A 13,445-nucleotide genomic window follows, 5' to 3' on the forward strand; every position below is an offset into this window, starting at 1 on the left:
AACCAATACATTTGGTATGGGAGAAGGTGCTCTTTTAGGTACTTGGGTCTCATTCCATTTAGGGCTTTGTATGCTAATACCAACACCTTTAATTGGGTGTTGTAGCTCACTGGCAGGTGATGTGGTGATTTCAGGACATGGTCCCTAGTTACCAGCCTAGCAGCTGCATTCCACAGTAGCTTCAGCCTGGAGACTGTCTTAAAGAGCAGCCCCACGTGAGATGACCTCAGAGAAACAAGGGTAAGGTAGGTAACAGGTTTATCTCCTTCCTAAACTTCCTTTGTGTGCTGGGAAAGAGTACAGGACTCTGAGCTTTACTCTTATTGGTGGGATCTCTGCACAAGTTCCAGGATCCAGGGTCCAAAAAACATCATGATCTTTCCAAAAACCCTTGCTCTGCATCAAAACACACATTCATTTTTACATGTACAATAGAAAAAGAAGTAAAGTGGGAATGTGGCAAAACGACATTCAGCTACACTCATCAGTGAGTGAGGACTGACACCTGGTGCAATATCTGGTAAACCCAAGTTTGTTAGTACGGAGCATGAGAAAAAGCCCTTGGAATCCATTTTCTTCCTTGTTTGATCTGAAATGGGCTTAGCCAAAAACTGAAGGGCTCCCACAGAGCTATAGAACTATAGAGGAAAACTTAAGATGGAGCCACACTAAGATTAAGGTTAAGTATCACCAAAAAGGGGACACAGATCAGCATAACATTTACATCTGCACACATTTACATTTATTTGTGTTCTTGCAAATTTAGAAAATATGATTATAATTTAAATAGGTTATGATGCATCTCACATATTTGGGAAGGCTGTGACTAGGTGTCCTGTCTGTTTGCTCAGTAGACAGCTAGTTGGTTAATATCGAAACTCTTGCAGGTTCCTGGACTTAGATTGGACACCCCTTCTCTGTAAAGTTGGACAGAAATGAGCTCAGCAAATAATTAACACACACACCCTGCCCCATTGGCGTGTGGAAGAGAATCCATTTCTCATTAAATGGGAAATTTCAAGACCTCCTCTTGCTTCCGTTATTAAGAAACCCTGCAGTTGGAGAACATTAGAGAAATTGAATTCCAAAATGCCCATGGGCCACTTTGGCTTGCTCACAATCTAGTTATCAAGATTGCCTACAAAATCAACTTCTGTCGTATCAAAAACAAGGTGAGTGCAGATGAATTAAATTCCCAATTCCTTACTGGCCTTTTCAATAAGTATGGCTGAGCCCAAAGTATTCTGGAGAACTTTTTTAAAAAATGGAATTGGGAGGGGGAAGATTCTTTTAAAACTCCCCCTTGTCTTCCCCACCAATTCTGCTACCCGAGGCAGCTGCCACCTTGCTCTTATTTTTATCTGTCAGATACCAATGCAGCACCCATAAAATAAAATAAAAACAGTTGCAAAAAGGGGATTCCTATCTTCACTATAGTAAAGTTAGGGTCTTAAAATTTTTTGTGTCAAAAAGTAGAACATTGTAGCATTTCAGCTGGGCCCAAGATACATCTGGAGGTGCAAGAGTCCCTAAAGCTATTCTAACAAGTGGACATCAGGGAAACAGAATTTGCATAGTAGGTAATCAGCTTCAAGCTGATGAGTAAACAATCAAATACTTGATAAAGGAGAAGTATTAACATATGAAAGAGGCTTTGTCTTTGTGCAAAAAGGTTTACACAAAAGAAAATGTAAGACACCTGGATCTAAAGAAAAGCAACTGCTACATACATTTATCCGATAAAGAAGCCCTTTTTGTGTGTGCCAGAAATCTTTCTTTAGAGCAGTCTGGGATGCTGATTATTTTTGTGTGTGACAGGTTTCATTCTTTATAAAGATCTTTCAAAGATTATTTTTAAATGGAAGAGAAAGTTCACAATTAAAAAAAGAATTACTCATTCCTGAGTGTCACATGCTGTTTATGAAAGATCTCCAGACACACCCAGGACTGAAGAGGTTTAAAAATCATGTTTTTCTTTCCTTTTTGTTTTGAAATGAAGATGGATGGCTAAACTTGACCAGACTAAATCTAGAAAATGGCTCTCCACCCCTAACAGCAGTGTAGTACTGGTATCAAGTTTAATAGAAAATACCAAGAACTTGATTGTGCATTCTAGCTCAGACAATCTTCATTCATTACTTGCATTGTAAGGGGGGATTCTTAATGAACTCAACAAGAACCTACACCCACTGACTTGCCCCCAATTTTAGGCAAATCACACCCCCTGGAGCCTTTTGTGAGCCAAGAACTGTATAGCAGAATTCAGAGACGTGTGAAATCTGAAGGGTAATTATTCTCTGATCAGCTCATTAGCTCAGGAAATGTGAAAAAGTGAGTTCACATCAGAATTCACAGAAATCAAATTCCTTAAACATTTCTAATTAAAATAAGTATTGAGATATATATTTTGAGGGTTTTTTTAAAAAATAGGAGTAGTATGGAAATGGGATAAAAAAGGTGAAAAAGGGGCAAAAAGGTATTTAAAAGAGAAAAAAATATCGGTTCTAGAAATCGGATAGAAGGCCTGTTTTAGAAGTGGGGCGGGTTATGCTCCCCTTGAAGAAAGAGAAATATAGCCCAAATAGCCTCTAAAACCAGGTCAGGGCTGACTCCTGCTTGTTTCCTGCTTGGCAGGGGGGTTGGACTCGATGGCCCTTGTGGTCTCTTCCAACTCTATGATTCTATGATTCCTAAATGTAAGAAAGCCTGCCTTTCCCAACCTGCCTGAGTAGTTCTAGTGTTGTGAGAGAGGGAGAAAAACTGTTCTTTATCCACTATCTCCATGGGACTGCAACTCCCATCATCTCTTACCATAGGCCATGTTAGCTGGGCTAATAGGAGCTGTAGGGAACAATGTCTGGAGAACATAAGGTTGGAGAAGGCTTATTGAAGCTTGTACTCACTTGTGCTCAGTTCATGCTAGAGCTAGTTCCCAGCTGCCCTTCTGAGCTCTTCAGCTGTCCTGGCCGTAAATCAAAAGACAAATGAAGCACGACACAGGAGAGCCATGGCCTAATGAACTGTTGTTGTCTAAGGGACCACCACATCCTGGAACTGGCACCGCCTCTGGAGCAGCCCTTTCTCCGTTGGTCTCAGCATGGTGAGCAGGTGAGTCCATGCCCCTAGTCCAAGGGAGCCTACATCCCACCTCCAGATATGTTGGACTGCAACTCTCATCAGCCCCAATCAGCACAGGGCAAAGGCACAAGACTTCTGTGGTCTGGTATTTATACTGCAGAAATTAGTTACAGATAGGTAGCCGTGTTGGTCTGCCATAGTCAAAACAAAAAAATTCCTTCCAGTAGCACCTTAAAGACCAACTAAGTCAGTTCTTGGTATGAGCTTTCGTGTGCATGCAGTGTGCATGCACACGAAAGCTCATACCAAGAACTGACTTAGTTGGTCTTTAAGGTGCTACTGGAAGGAATTTTTTTGCAGAAATTAGGTAAAAGATAGCACTTCACCCTGGAAAGCAAAGGTATTGATTATGGAAAAAAGGAAAGCCGTTTGACTACTGAAGGAGGGGAGGAAACGTTGCTGTATAGATTCATGCTGCTATGCTGACCAAGACATTTGTAGCCCACTCAGCAGCTCACAGATGCCAACTGCGCAGTAAGGCAATGCCACCAAGGCATCCGCCTTTTCATCCAGCCCCCTGCATAGTTTGGTTTTGCTCAGCCACTTCCTTTCAACTACAACACACACACACACAGAAACTAGAGTATTTCACTGGACTGATTCATTTCCTCCTCCACAGATCTCATCTAAATCTTGAAAACTGCAGACAGCCCTTGCCTCTTTCTCCCACCCTGGAGTCAGGTTCCCCTTCTTCAGGGGATAGGGATGTTGAGGGCTCTGGTGTCTCTGAAGGCAGCTCAGGTAACCCACTGCAATGGCAAAAGATCCCACAGAGGCGATTGCCCAGCCAAAGGCACAGCTTGCCATAATCACGGGAAAAGAAATAACTACTTAAGAGTATGCAGGTCAGCAGCTGCATACTTATACCACATACTTACATCCAAAGGCAAGCAATTGCTGTTCAGACTGAACCACCAAAAGAAGAGGACCAGTAGGTTTGCACAGAGTATTCCACACAAACAACTGCTTTCAAGCATAACTGTCTGCCATGTCACCACATTTTCATACTGGGACAGTAGGCTGAAGTTTTCATTGAGACAGGTGCATCTGTGAATATGATGGCTGAGGGTGCATATGGTGCACTCCCTCTGATGCCACCACTACAGAACACAACAGTCAAGATATATGCCTGTAGAAGTCCAGAACCATCAAGAAAAGTTTTAAAGAATTGGAAAGCTAAAAAGAAAGCAAACACATTGATGACACTGTTCAGCCAGTGTGCCTAACACATGGGTGCATTCTCTTACTCATCAGAAAGCTAGCTGTTGAAGACTTAAAACATCTGTAAGAGTTTGACTTTCTTGAGCAAGTAGAAAGACCTACCCCTTGGGACTCTCCAGCAATAGTGTTCCCCACACCCATGCACTTATATCCTTGGGATCTACTGTAACTGCAGTAAATAAAAGAAATTAAATAAGAACTTTGAGTGATTTCTTCCCCTGCCCCTGGATTTAGAAGAGTCCACACTGAATGCATTATATGATGTGCATGATTGGTTATCTGCCACACAAGTTCCAATGAGTGCATGAACTGGGATGCAGAAGACAACATTGCCAAATGCTTGCTTTCCTTCCAGAACTGTAGAAATATAAGAAGTGGCATTTGGGCAGGTCAGGTCTGTTAAGGTAACTGAAGTATCTGCAACCTGTCCTACTTGTTCAAAGTGAATATTTATGAAAGTTTCTGGCAGGTTACCCAAAGCTCTTTGCTCCTGAAATATATATGAGCAAGGTGCAAACGGCCAGAATCAATTTGGTCCGCAGAACTTGGATCCAGCTCTTAAAAGAAGCAAGGGGAATACAGCATTGTTACCAGCATTAAAATGCAAAATCTAGCTTAATCTGACATACTCTCTACTGCCTATAGCTCGGTTTGGGTTCTACAGAGCCATGCAGCATCTATCCCCAACCCCTCAAATCCTTTGATTACTTTGCATGCTCTGCTTGAAAAAAACTGCTAAATGTTTATTCCATTGGCTGCAACATATATTTCCATTCAAAAACATATTTCTCCCCTGTTGTCCCACTATCACAGATCTGCTCTCCTCTCCTTCTGAAGATGTCTTTAGCTGGAACCTAGCCCACCCAATATCAAGGCTCTGGAAAAGCCTTGTCTCCAGTTATGCGTTCTTCCTCTCTTGCATTTGCATGGCTCCTATTTGCCTATTTGATGGGCAAGAGCAATTGGGTTGCCACCATGCATTGCACTGTGCTGCTCATCAGGCTTGGGGACTGGGCTCTACGCATTGCAGGGATTCCACTGAGTGCAGTTGCTGAAGTTCATCATAGTTCACCCAATTTGAAATATAGCTGGTGTTGGGGAACCGGGAACCCTCCAGCTGTTGTTGAACTACAACTCCTGTCATCATTCTGACAATAAAAATGTTGGGTGAACAACCAGATATCAGAGTATTCCCCCTCATCCCAAAAAAACAAACTATGTTTACACTTCAGGATTTAGTAAGGCAAGAAGTTACAAAGATATATTTTTTTTAAAAAATGATAATTTCAGTTTGAGCAGTTACCCATAAGAACAAAAGATGAAACACGTGCAGGTACAGCTGTTTTAGATAGTTTCCCTAACCAAGCCAACACCTTTCAGTTTGCATTGTTCAGCTTTGCGGTCCCTTCATGGTCCTCTTTTCCTTCCAGACATTGTTCAACTAAGCTCCTTAACACTTTCCAGTGCTTCTTTACAATGTTCTCTTGCACAACTCTTCACCTTTTCAAATTTGAGACTTCACCCTAACTTTGACTCCTCGACTTTCTTCACTAACTTATTTCCCCACATTCCAAGTTATATACAATATTTTCATTCCTCCTCCTAACCTTTCAGCCAATCAGGAGGAGAATAAACCTCTGGTTGCATCACTCTTTCTCCTTAATTGGCTGGATCTTTGACCCTCTTGTGCACAGCTTCCTGAGCAAAGCATCCTCTCGTACATCTTACCTTCCTGTGAACCTTGAGCCTTCCTGTACAGGAGAGCCTTTAATGCAAAAGGCAACTGTTTGACAACCCATGTTTCACACACAAATTCTGTTCCTTCACACAGTGTTTATGGGTCAGAATGAGACACAGTCTATTTAAAGGAAATACTTGTAGGAGAACAGGCTTAGTAAAAATCATTTCTGAAATGTGAGTGACAAGTATGTATTATCTTCTCCCACTACCCAGCTAAGGGTGGGTCTTGTGTGTGAAAGTAACTATAGTTTTGGACAGAAAGAATGTTAGCTGCAATGGGTGATGGCTGTGAGATCTGAAGGCACCTTGGGTTGTGAATATCTCTCTCTGGTTGATATGGTGGGCATCAGTGGTTTTGCTATGAGTTCTTATCCTCCACTTAAGTCATACTTGTGAACATACCACGCACAACAAAATGCCATAACTCTCCAATCACCTCTCCTCCAAAACTCTCTGCAACTCTCTGTTCAGGGAAGCGGAGACCACAAAATAATAATATTGTGGTGGGTGGGAGGGCTGGTGTCCATTGGTGCGAAAAGCAGAGAGACTAACTGTAGGTGAAGCTAGTACCAAGGGCCAATAGAGCATGCCCCCCATGGGCTGAGCTTGGTGGGGAAGTGCCCCATTTGACTTAAAGGGCAAGCCTCCAATAATAATAATTTGCTTCTGTAAACTTCTACAGTAGATGTTATGGTAGATGCATAGTAGATACCAGTCCAGCACTCTAACCACTACACCACACAGTAGATACCAGTGTAGTGTAGTGGTCAAAGTGCCGGACTGGTACCTAGGAGACCAGGGTTTGAAACCCCACTCAGCCGTGAAGCTCACTGGATGACCTTGGGCCAGTCGTTGCCACTCAGCCTAACCTACCTCACAGGGTTGTTGTGTGGATTAAATAAGGAGGAGAATAAATAAGGGAGAACCATGGATGCCACCTTGGAGTTACAGGTGGAATAAAAATGCAACAAACAAATAAAATACATCAATAGATGGCTGTCTTGGGACAGGAGCGGGGGAGCTGGAAACACCACCAGGGTTGGTTCTGTGCATGAGAGGCTCACACAGAGCAACACATGTAAAAGAAATCTGGGGACACAAATTTGGCATGGGTTTTGCAAGTGCAATGGACACATTTTTTAAAGCTGCAATTTTCCTTCTGGGGATATCTTGTTATCTATATATTTACTATACTTAACAGCAATGCTAGTTAAGTGTAGAAGATTAACAGCCCTTTTGCCACAATGCAGTACTCCCCAAGGGAACGCAGCATATAAAAACCTGCTCTCTGCAGGAATGGGTGTGAAAATGAGTTATTATGGAGCTTGCTCAGCAGATCTGAAGGAAAATATATCTGTATAAGGGAGAGAAAAGTAATCAGCCAAGGTGAATACAATTTGAAGGGTTATTGTATTCCTCATTCTCCCAGAGTAGAGTCTCATCTTTCTGGGGGAAAGTGCAATAGAGGCTGGTTGCATGTCCTGCTTTGCAGGGGATAGACATTTCTCTGAAGGGCTGGCCAGCAAGGCTATGCACTGGATTTGGCCAAGGCTCAAATCTTAAGACAAATCAGGTCTATTCAGAGGGATCCAGGCATTGCTCGAGTTGGCTCAGTCTAATGAAAAACAGGTTGACATTCTCATCTGCTGTTGTTTGTGAGCGCCCAAACCAATTCTGCAAGGAAATGAAAAATAGAGTAGTATACAAACACATTGAAACAAGCGCTTGTGATAAAATCAAGTTTTAGCAGCCTAGCAGTTTTCCTTTTGAAGTCTATGGGCAGATGGTGAGAATTTTCAGAGGCACAATGAGGACATTATAAAGTTAGCCACCCCACAGTTTTCTGGTGGAATTTTAAGAGCAGAAATTCTTAGCAGAATTGAGAATAACAGAACACACCAGCCAACAGGAGACACTTTCAATTCAACACAAGCTTATCAAGTGGCTCAATCATCATGAGGATAGTTTGGGCTCACAGAAGTGTGAAATCTTTAGATCTTAGGCGCCATTTTCAAAAAGTGCTTCAGCATAGCATTTAAATAGCTGACATATGTTGTCCGGTCACAGAATCACAAAGCCAAAGGAACACAAAGCCCTTTGGCTCAGTTTGGTCTTGGCAAATCTAGCTATTTTGGCTCCAAGTATGAAAAATATATTTCCACACCCCAACCCCAACCCCCATAATTTGATGTAATTTGATTGGTGTATTCCAAAGTCACCCTATTCCTACCTCTGACAGAAACGGCCTGACCTCTGTGCCAAGGTCATATTACCTCACTCTGCAGGGTGTGTGTGTGTGTGTGTGTGATGGAAGCTGGTTTGCAGACAATGCACTATGCATGCTACCATACTCATTCAAACTTCAAGTCCTCAAATATTCCCATATTGTTGTCTTCCATCAGTATCTCAAGGTCAGACTGCTTTGTCTGCAGCCTAATCCTCCATCAGCTGCCTCATTTGCTGGCGGCCTGTCACACTCCACCTTCCCCAGAGGTTGGTGTGCGAAGGGCCCTGGCCACTGCTCACCCCTCCTTGGCAAACTTCTCACCTTCTATAAGAACTGTGAGCTTGACTGGGCAGAAATAGTCTCTCCTCCAAATAAACACTGCCAATTTCCACTGATTTCTGTTTTCTTCAGAATTCTCCAACCTCCTTACTAAGTGCTGTGCAGCACTAATGCTATTCCGGGAGTTTTTCTCCATTGCTGCTCACCAAAGAGGCCACCCCTCCACCTTTCTGGCATTAATGCAAGCAGATGGCTCCAGCTGCAGTATAATTACTGCTTTAGGCAAAGTCCACTGGCTCCACAGCACTCTTCAATTATTCAGTGGTCCACCATCTCAGCCACGGTCATAAATATAATGGGAAGCCATCAAAAGTCACCAGGTTGCTCTCTCCCTTGTTTTCAGGCCATCTTATGGCAAACCTGCTTTTGACAATCCATTAGTCCCCTAGACTTACGGGAGCCGCCCTTCCCCAAGATGTCTTGCTTTGCCGTTTTTTTTAGAGTTTCTTATTGAAGATGTGAGACATCAGCAGGAAAGCTTCTTTCCAGTCATGAAAGCAATTAAGAGAACTGCATGGGTTACATTAAGACCAAGCATTTCTTATTCAATAGAGCCTTAAAAAAAAAATTAACAGAAATGCCCTATTTTTAGATCTTCCTCCTACAAGTAAGAAAGGACTTGCAAAGTGAGCTTAAGCCTAATAAATTGTAGTATGGCTACAAAGTTAACTCTGATCTCTCCCAAGGCCACTTTCAGCCGCACACAACATAGGAAGGAAACAGCCGCAAAGTTTTAATACGAACATTGTCATTAGTTGTTTCCCAAAGAATGTGCAAGTTATTATAGCAGGATATATATTCTGGGACATTGTTTTGGAATCGGGAGTAGTAATACTAAGGGGTGTGAAATCCTTTCTCTTCTCAACATTTGTATATGGTCAAAATCCTGACTCTGGCTTCCCCTCTCCCCACCTCCTCCCTCCTAATCCCTTTTTCCTTCTGTGCCGTGTCTTTTAGATTATACGCCTGAGGGCAGGGACTGTCTTATCACTATCAGCCACTCTGAGAACCTTTCATGGCTGAAGAACATATTAAATAAATAAATAAATAAATAAATAAATAATCATGAAGCCCAAGTTGCTTTTCTCCCCGCAGAAGTAAATAAATAGGTCCCCAGATCTTGGGAACAATTATTTTGAGCAAACACATGGTGCATGGTGGGAAGAATTCAGCAGCCAGCCAGCCACCACATGCCACTCCTTTGCTCTGAACAGCAGCCTCCTACAGCTGCTTTTCAATAATACAAAACCTGCCACTGGATACTTTATGGATTTTCCACATAACATCTAGTTCGGTCCTTAGAATTTTGAACATGACTTACATTTTCCTCCTGCAGGAGTGAAGAGTTATAGCTGAGACAACATCAGTTTTCAAGGAGGGAACCAGAGTGATATGCCATGCTTAATGACTTGAAAAGATTTCCCTATAACATTACCTGTCATTTATATTATTTAACAAAATTTCTATTATCACTTGATAAGGAAACCTCTCAGCTGTTCACAAAAATATAACATGTAATTTAAAAATTATGTTGATGAAAACAGTTAAAACAAGTATTTAAAAATATTCAAAAGCTAATTAAATCAACTGTAGCTTAAAAAAAAAAAGGCCCTCCAGGCCTCTCTACCTGGCCCTCAAGACTCTCCTCAGGCCACACCCCCTCTACACATGCCATGTCACCAGCCCTACTTTGCACCCTTTGCAAGTGTTTGTGCCTGGCTGGAATATGTCCTTGAACCCTCACAATGAAGAAAGAGGGTACTGTTTGGCATTGCTGCCCAGGTCTGTGTTGCAGCTATGCCCCAAGGGGCTTCAGACAGGTTGCAATACAATTATCAAACTTTTTAGGCAAAAGAAGAGAAGATTTCTGACCATTTACTCAGTATAAACTGAAACATCATCTGATGCTGTTCACCAGCTCATCCTTTGAAACACCATTTCTAGCCTTGCACTGGAAAAATGCACAGATGGCAACACAGAAGTACCGTATACTGAACAATCATGACTTGGCTTCCACAACTTTCAGGCAGATTTTATTTAAACGCCACCATTTATGAGTAAACACAACAGCTGGGACAGTTTTAAGCCATCAGTGGTCCAGGCCCAAGATGAAATAGAACTTTATACATGGAAGAGAACTGATTATTATTATTTTAACAATTTTCTGAGCTTTCTGCTTCACCTACCAGTTGGACGCGACAGCAGCAGATCTCCCTAAATCAGAAAGTAATTACATTCCCACACTTTGTTTAGCTTGTATACTTTAGTGCCTAATTACCAGAGATAGTTTACGAGCTTCCCCCACAGAAAATAATTGCCACATGTCTCCTTAAAAGAAACAAACTATCAGCGTTCTTTTCAAGACACAAAGTATAAACACCAATTAAAATGGGTTATACAAGAACTTCACAAGTAAAACAGGCCTATAGCAAAAATGTTAATAAAACGAATCCAGTATGCCACATTTAGAACCTTGCACCTGCTTTTGCTTTAAAAGTTTCTTTTTAAAAAAATAAAGGGGGGGGGATTACAACTAATAGCGTCTGGAGCGGATATTCCTTCTAATAGATTAGTTTAGCCTATTTGGTTGGCAATTGAGGAAGCAGGGCTAGAAACACATCTGCACTCAAGGGCATACCAGAGTTTTCCTTTGAAATGAAAAGCAATTTATTTCTTCAAGAATAGGAGAGACCAGAAGGGGGAAAACATATTATACAAACTTTAATGAAAGTCACTCTACACAGAAAGCCTGTTTCTGAGGAATAAGTAGCCAAAGGAACTTAAAGCAGAACATATTCTTGGCCTTCATTTCCATCTCTCTCCGCCTCATAAGGAACTTGTTCTATCTCCACTGACAGAGGCAGCAAGCCTCTGAAACTCAGTCACCGGGAATCACAAGTAGGGAGACTGCTCTTGTGCTCAGATCTTGCTCACAGGCTATCCAGGGACATCTGGTTGGCCCTGCAGGGACAAGCTGGAGAAGGCAGCACTAACAGGCTTCTGCCATGGCCATTGGATGGTGGGAGGACATCTGAAAGGTGCTTGAGGCTTCATAAAATATTGAGAAACTAAGCTTGAAAACACCTGCGATCTGAGGAGGATACACCTTGCTTAAGGGGCTCACCTTTGTCTTGAGGTATATTGCCAGTCTGCATGCCATCTTATTCTCACACAGGCTTAAAGTTACCTACTATGCACCCACACTATTCATCTTGCAGGCTTCTGACTTGTGTCAGTAAAGAGTCAATTGTAGACATGGAGTTCATTTGATTATACACTCTTAGGTTGCAGTCCTAAGGCTTAGTGGTGGTGAGAAATTGAAGACCATTTCCTCACCTTATCCAGTGCCCTGCCAGACTCTGGCTGCCATGGCAGAAGTGAGAGTGGAGGTGCACTCTTTCACTCCTTTGTATTTTTTCATTAAAAAAACCTATTTCCCTCTATCATCTGGGCTGGTATAATTCAGCCCCCAGTTTTCATGTGCACTGGGGGACCAGAAAAGCACCAGTTCTCCACATTTCCTTGAACAGGAATTACCCCCAAAATAAAGAAGTCACAAACTCCATGAATCCAGCTTTGACCCACTCAGAACTTCAGCAGATACAGATGAATTGCATATATATGACATAATGAACACTCACCCGTTTGGTGTAATCCATGGCCTTCAGAATGGAGAGGTTGAGGGTCTCCAGGGAAGCCAGAACATCTTCATAATCTCCCATGTGGTCGGTAAAATAATCTGGACCCCAAGGATATTGCAGGATTAAAGGAGAAGGGAGGGAAAAATAAAGGATAACATAGTTAATCATACTTGCTTGCCTCAAGGTAAATGTCCAAATTGAAAACTTGCTGTTTCAAAGTGTACCAGCCAGGAAATATTCCAACTTCTAAAAACACTGCACTCCATCATGTTTAGTAGGTGAAAGGGGTTCAAATCATAGAGCTGGCAGCAGTGACGGGCTTGTAGGAAATGCAACGCTAGTCCCAACAGGTGGTTGTCCAGCCTCTGATTTAAGACCTATTCAAAGGGTTGTTAATAGTTGAAGGCAAGTTCTTACTGTGCTGCTACATTTATTTTTGAGGGATAATTTGCATGACCTTTTCTGTACACCAAGATAGTAGTTGAAGAGATTTTTTTGTGGCTGGGCCAGAACACCATTAAGCTGAAATGTACAAAGGAAAGAGAGAGACCACAACCATTTGTCACCCCCTAACATGTTTGATCAGGGTTGTTAGCAGATCATGCCTGCATCATCTCCTGCCCGTACTCCCTCTCTTTTGACAGCCCTGGATTAGTCCATGTGGACCTGACTCAAGGTGATCCAGGGCTGCCATGACCTAGTCCAGGCAAATCCCAGATCAGCCTAAGTCATGCTGATTTCGTTCAGGAACTGAAATTTGTCTGGACCAAATACACAGCCCTTGAAAATATCTGTAAGTGAAATAAACCAATAAAATAGTCCTATTAGTTGTAGTACCAAACAACTGGATGGTACTAGGTTTAGGAAGGCAGATCTTGATGTCATGGACTGGCTGGATACAGAGGAGATGTGGGAGGCACCAGTTGGGGAACTCTTAAGGAAAACCCCAGGGAAAGAAGGCTCAGAGAGCCAGTGTGGTGTAGTGGTTAAGAGCGGTAGTCTCGTAATCTGGGGAACCGGGTTCGCGTCTCCACTCCTCCACCTGCAGCTGCTGGGTGACCTTGGGCCAGTCACACTTCTCTGAGGTCTCTCAGCCCCACTCACCTCACAGAGTGTTTGTTGTGGGGGAGGAAGGGAAA

At 42.5% G+C, this 13,445-nt stretch overlaps 1 protein-coding gene across 1 annotated transcript in view; it reads right to left on the reverse strand.

The window, feature by feature from the left end:
- Positions 1-13,445, reverse strand: part of NECAB2 (N-terminal EF-hand calcium binding protein 2) — a 139,881-nt gene that overhangs the window by 55,418 nt on the left and 71,018 nt on the right. Inside the window, exon 5 of the mRNA XM_079988335.1 lies at positions 12,307-12,404. Coding sequence (XP_079844461.1) covers positions 12,307-12,404 — 98 coding nt within the window. The remainder of the gene's footprint in view (positions 1-12,306; positions 12,405-13,445) is intronic.

Source organism: Podarcis cretensis (assembly GCF_951804945.1).
Source record: "Podarcis cretensis genome assembly, chromosome: 8".
NCBI lineage: Eukaryota > Metazoa > Chordata > Lepidosauria > Squamata > Lacertidae > Podarcis > Podarcis cretensis.